At 32.0% G+C, this 5,399-nt stretch overlaps 1 protein-coding gene across 1 annotated transcript; it reads left to right on the top strand.

Moving 5' to 3' along the window:
* The first annotated feature begins 980 nt into the window (after positions 1–980).
* Positions 981–5,184, top strand: LOC100818051 (uncharacterized). The gene is made up of 3 exons (NM_001253998.3): positions 981–1,441; positions 4,398–4,505; positions 4,589–5,184. The coding sequence occupies exons 1-3, from the start codon at positions 1,133–1,135 to the stop codon at positions 4,898–4,900; spliced, it is 729 nt and encodes a 242-aa protein (NP_001240927.1). The 5' UTR covers positions 981–1,132; the 3' UTR covers positions 4,901–5,184.
* Positions 5,185–5,399: the final 215 nt, after the last annotated feature.

The raw sequence follows: 5,399 nt of genomic DNA, 5'->3' as shown, positions 1-5,399 counted from the left end.
TTACACAAATGTCGTCGAGAATCAAGGACAAGGATGAAGATGATGGAATAAGAATAAGTAATAATATACAATCTCGTGGGGTTATTACACAATCTTGTGGGGTTCCATTATCATGTTTTTCTTAACCATCATTTATATATTTTTCTTAAAATAATTATATATAAACAAGATTAAATACTTTTTTATTTTTTTGGTTTAATTTTGTTTTCTAAATTTTAAAAAAATACTTTGATTTATTCTCATGTTTTTATTAAATCATTTATCATATGACATTGCCAAACTCATGCTCCAAATTAGTCTTGTAATTGTTCTTCAATACATTTATCATGAATGCATTTCAATATATTAGCCATTTTAAATTTTTACTTCATAGTTTAGTCTTTTGTAAATAATATACTAACAACAATAACCCCAATAAAATTAAATATGTATTTCATTGTTTATAAAATTTTAAAACATGAATAACCATGGTCCATTGTCATGCTTATCTTAACCATCATTTATACATTTTTTAAAAAATAATTATATATAAACATAAGATTAAATATTTTTTATTTTTTGGGTTGAATTTTGTTTTCTAAATTAAAAAAATACTTTGATTTGTTTTGATATTTTTTTATTAAATAATTTATCTTATGACAATTATTCTTTAATATATTTATTTGTCATGAATACATTTCAATATGTTAGCATTTTTAGATTTTTAGTTCATAATTAGTCTTTTGTAAATAATATATTAACAACATATCTAACAACAATAATCTTAATAAAATTAAATATATATTTTATTATTTATAAAATTTTAAAACATAAATAATCATATATATCATTAAAGTTAAATAAAAAATATTATTTTATAAAATATATTATATATTTAAATCATATTAATTTTAATTCTTATTTAATAAGTTTTATAAAGTTACAAATTAAATATATAATGTATACAATTACACGGGTACCGAACTAGTACAATTCCCACTCACAAAGTTTGTAACTCTACACAGGATAAACCTGCCACACCTCATTAGTAGTAGCCAGTAGATTCAAAGTTGAGAGAAACAAACAAACAAAACAAAGCCAAGCATCTCCCAACACACCATCATCATCATCATCATCAAAGCCAAGCACAACAATGGCACTCAAAAGGGCATCGTGGTTGCTGCTGCTGCCACTGTTATCTGCAGTTGCTGCTGCTGCCACCAACACCAACAGTGTGTACCATCCTTGTTCTGATGCCAGGATTCAGAGATCTGATGGCTTCACTTTTGGCATTGCCTTCAGTTCCAGGGACTCTTTCTTCTACAACCAGAACCAGTCCCTCCAGCTCTCTCCCTGTGACCGACGCCTCTCTCTCTCTTCCTCCAACGCTCAGCTTGCTCTCTTCCGTCCCAGAGTTGATGAGATCTCTCTCCTCACCATCAACACCTCTAGTTTCTTCCCTGTAAGTAACAGTGTTACCTCTTTGATCTTTTTTTTTTCCGCCTTGGCTGATTGAAAATGGCGCTGTTCGTTTGTTTTTCTTGGTTGTGGGGGCTGAAATCTTTCTTTGACATGGATGTTTGACTCTGTTGTGTTGGAAAGTTTGGAACTTTGAGGTGACTTGTTGACTATATTCGAGAAATTGTATTGATTTTGTACAAAAGAAATGTATAAAAGAGAGAGAGGAAGAAAAGACAGTGTTTTGGCTAAAATGGTTGATGTCACTTGTCAGTGATGGATGTAGAGAAAATGTGATGTGTACTCTTGAATGAAACAGTGATCTGTTAGATGTTGATTATATATGGAGAAATTATATTGGTATAAAAGTTTTGCACAAAAAGAGTTAGTTGGTGTGTTAGAGAGATAGAAAGAGAAGATAATGTTATTGAAAATGTGGATGATTCTCTTGTATGAACAAGGGATCTCTTAGGGTGTGTTTGATTTGCATTTTCATTTTCTGTTTTCATTTTCTGTTTCCATTTTCTGAAAACTGTTTTCATTTTCAAAAGATTTGAATTCTGAAAACATGTTTGATTTGATTTCTTATTTTCTGTTTTCATGAAATAAAAATACTGAAAATTTATGATATATTGATTTATTGTCTTTTTGTATTTTTAAATTTACTTAAAACTACATTCATTGTCACCGCAATTTCATTTTAACCGAAATGAGGTTTCTGTTCATTTTCTAGTTGTTTCCTGTCTTCATTTTCACTGAAAATGTTTTCAAAAATCAAACCAAACACATTTTCATCATCACCGTTTTCTGTTTTCAATGAAAATGAAAACAGAAAACAACCAAACCAAACACCCCATTATATTTATATGTTCGTATACTATTGTCATTGTAGAATCTGGGGATAATGGGATTGTGGCTTCTGTTCATTGGTTGGTAAGTGGGTACTTCTATATTTGATATTGACATGGTGACTTCTCCGGGTTGTTGTAGTTCCCGTAGATGACACAGCGACTGTTTTCTAACTGCTAATTCATCTTTCTTGTGTTTATGATGGTGAGGGTTCCACAATCAATTTATATCCTTATTATTTTTTGCTGGATAATATGGATTTGGGCTGGGAAAAAGTTAGAAGTAGAAATATTTTTTAGAAGTAGCTATCTTATGACTTTGTCGTTGGACATGTGGAACTAACCATTGAACCTAAATTTATGTGCTCATTATGGCAAGAAATTAAGCAGCATAAGTGCTTAGTAATGAAGGTACGTATATTGAGGTTGTTGAATGTCATAAATTCAGTTTTAAGTGTTTTAAATGAGATTATTTGTCCCTATAGTACATGGAGTAAAAATTGTTATGTACTCTGAGATTGCTGCACCAACCTACTAAAAGCATAATATATGGCACAACATAACCATGTTGAGAGATCAAATATTACTATAATACCTACCATACAATACACACCCTGTCCTGCAACCTCCATTAAAGAAGTTAGGTATACAATGGCCAACCCTGACCTATATTCTTTATATCTAGTTCAATGCCGAGGTTATGGTTCTAAACTGTCACTTTCATTTGTTTTTCCAATATTCCACTAGTTTTGACATCCCGCTCAATGAAGCAAAGTTTCTACTTTTGCAGCTATCTTAAGTTTCATCATGCATGCCAAGGTACTTGGGAGACTAATTATATTATGCTCTCTGCATTGCTAATTAAATATTTTCCCTGCTACTCATTGCCTTATAAGCTTGTGATAATCTTCAATTACAATTTACAGCCATAATGTATTCTTATTGTGTTGACCTATTGCTATTTCCCCTTATCCTTGTGTTAGCTTCGATTTAAACCACTCCTTATTGGTGTTACTATTAAACATGACTGAACACTTTGTACTGACTAAAATTGTCTCAAGTTTTGCTGTATCTATCTTTTCATTGTTGAAATTAAACCACTCCTCATTGGTTATTAAACTAGAGTGCACACTTTGCACCAACTAAAATTACTCTCAAATATTGCTTCTCTCTCTTTTGCCACTATTTAGTTTGATTTTACGTCACTGTGACTTCAAAAATTGAGGCTGTAACATGCAACCACCCTGTTTTACCAACGCAGAGTTTAGGCAAACTTGGCAGTATTTCTATTTCTGCTTGACATGACAAGTTTATTTATTTAACACATGGCTAAAATGTACATCTGATACACAATATTGAAAATAAACGTCAAATCTAGGATAGCAATTTTGGTCAGATCTTTGTTGAATGTGATCAATGTTTAGGCTTGTTCACATGCATAAAACTGGTAATCATGAGTCGGAATAATTAGGCAGCATATGAAGTGAACAAGGAGGCTGCTATTTTTGAAAGAAAAAAAACAAGTGATTTATATATGGAATTTGAAACTTGAAAGACCTATAATGTATGTTTGAGTCAGTATTGAAATGGATTTTGTTTTTCTTAGAGCATGCTAATTCACAAATTCGTTATACAGATTCTCTGGTTGACTTAGAGTATTGGTGGCGGCCATGCTCAAAATATAACCATGAACCAAACCACAATGCTTTTGTTGTTTCCAAAGATTATGGCTTATTGCTTATAGTTTTACCCCCCCATAATAACTTCTAAATAACCACAGTGCTTTAACATCACTACTTAAATAGGATAGAAACGAGAATCTCAAGTCATGGTGACTTGAAATGGGATCTCTTAAACCAACTGCTTCCTATGTTTCATTTACTACACAATATATGCTGCTTCGGAAAAGAAAGACAAAACATGTCTACAAAACTATTTGTGAATTAGATCAACTTTTTTTTTTTTAGGTACGTGAGTTAGAGATAGAGAAATTTCAGTTACCCTGAAGGTGAGAACAAGACACACAAGAAGCTAAAACAAAAGTTGCACGAGTAGTGTGATTGTAAGAAGTAACAACTAACATATGTTTTTCATTTTTGCTGTGATAAATAGGATAACTACGGTGGATATATGGTGGCATTTGCGGGAAAGAAATATGCTGCACGTTCTCCACTTGCGTTTGTCGCAAACAGCACATACACCGTGACAAGTTTTACACTGGTAAGAGTTGTGAATCATGGACCTGATGAGTTGAGTTTTTGGTCTGTTATTGAAAGGCTTGGTTGGAGTTTCCATTTGATTAGGTGCTAGAGTTTCAGAGGGGTAGGCTGCATAACTTGTACTGGAAGAGAGACGGCTGTTCTTCATGCAAGGGGAAATCGAACTTGGTATGCCTCAACAAACAAGATTGTGCAATCCGAACATCATCTTGCAAAGGCAGAGGAGGTGCAGTAGATTGTAGTCTTGGAATTCAGCTTGCATTTTCTGGTACAGACAGGCATCTCAGAGTGCTTAATTCATGGTTTGAAGTGGAAAACCTGCGGCAGTACTCTCTCTATGGCTTGTACTCAAATCTAAGGGACTCTCTCACCAGCCAGTATAACAAATTCTTTTAACAGCAAAAAGATCTTCCTCTTGTGGATTATTTTGTTTGTTTAGGATGGTATGGTAACTTTTGTGACTATTCCTCTTTGCCTTCTCAATTAATTGTTGCTGGAAATTTTATTGCTTGCCAATTTTTGGTTTATAACTTTACGTGAAGAGTGTGTACATTTTAGTAGGCTGCAAGTGCCTTTACTTGTTTCTTTTATTGGCTTCATAATACAGTTTACCTCCAAATCTGAAATTGTGTATTTTGAATGTGTACATTTTATTTTTTGTATATCTGTAAGATTATTCTCACATGATTTATACTTATATTTATGAAAATATAATTACTTTAAAATATTTCTTAGTAAGTATTTGAGTAAAAATATATAAATGTAATTTTTAAGTTGTATAAATTTAATTTTAATAGCTATATTATTATTTAACGAGTTATACTATTATTAGTTGGATTTTAGATTAGATTTTAAAGCAAATAGATTGGATGAGCAATTTAGAAAACTGAAGTGA

Source organism: Glycine max, chromosome 12 (assembly GCF_000004515.6).
Source record: "Glycine max cultivar Williams 82 chromosome 12, Glycine_max_v4.0, whole genome shotgun sequence".
In the NCBI taxonomy this organism is placed as follows: Eukaryota; Viridiplantae; Streptophyta; class Magnoliopsida; order Fabales; family Fabaceae; genus Glycine; species Glycine max.
The sequence above is the reverse complement of the archived record's forward strand: the minus strand, read 5'-3'. Positions and strand labels throughout refer to the sequence as shown.

Excerpts from the sequence above, each read along its gene's own strand:
- LOC100818051 (NM_001253998.3), top strand. The coding sequence starts at position 1,133 with ATGGCACTCAAAAGGGCATCGTGGTTGCTGCTGCTGCCACTGTTATCT. Across the intron at positions 1,442-4,397 it reads ACACCTCTAGTTTCTTCCCT|GATAACTACGGTGGATATAT; the intron begins GTAAGTAACAGT and ends TGTGATAAATAG. Across the intron at positions 4,506-4,588 it reads CCGTGACAAGTTTTACACTG|GTGCTAGAGTTTCAGAGGGG; the intron begins GTAAGAGTTGTG and ends CCATTTGATTAG.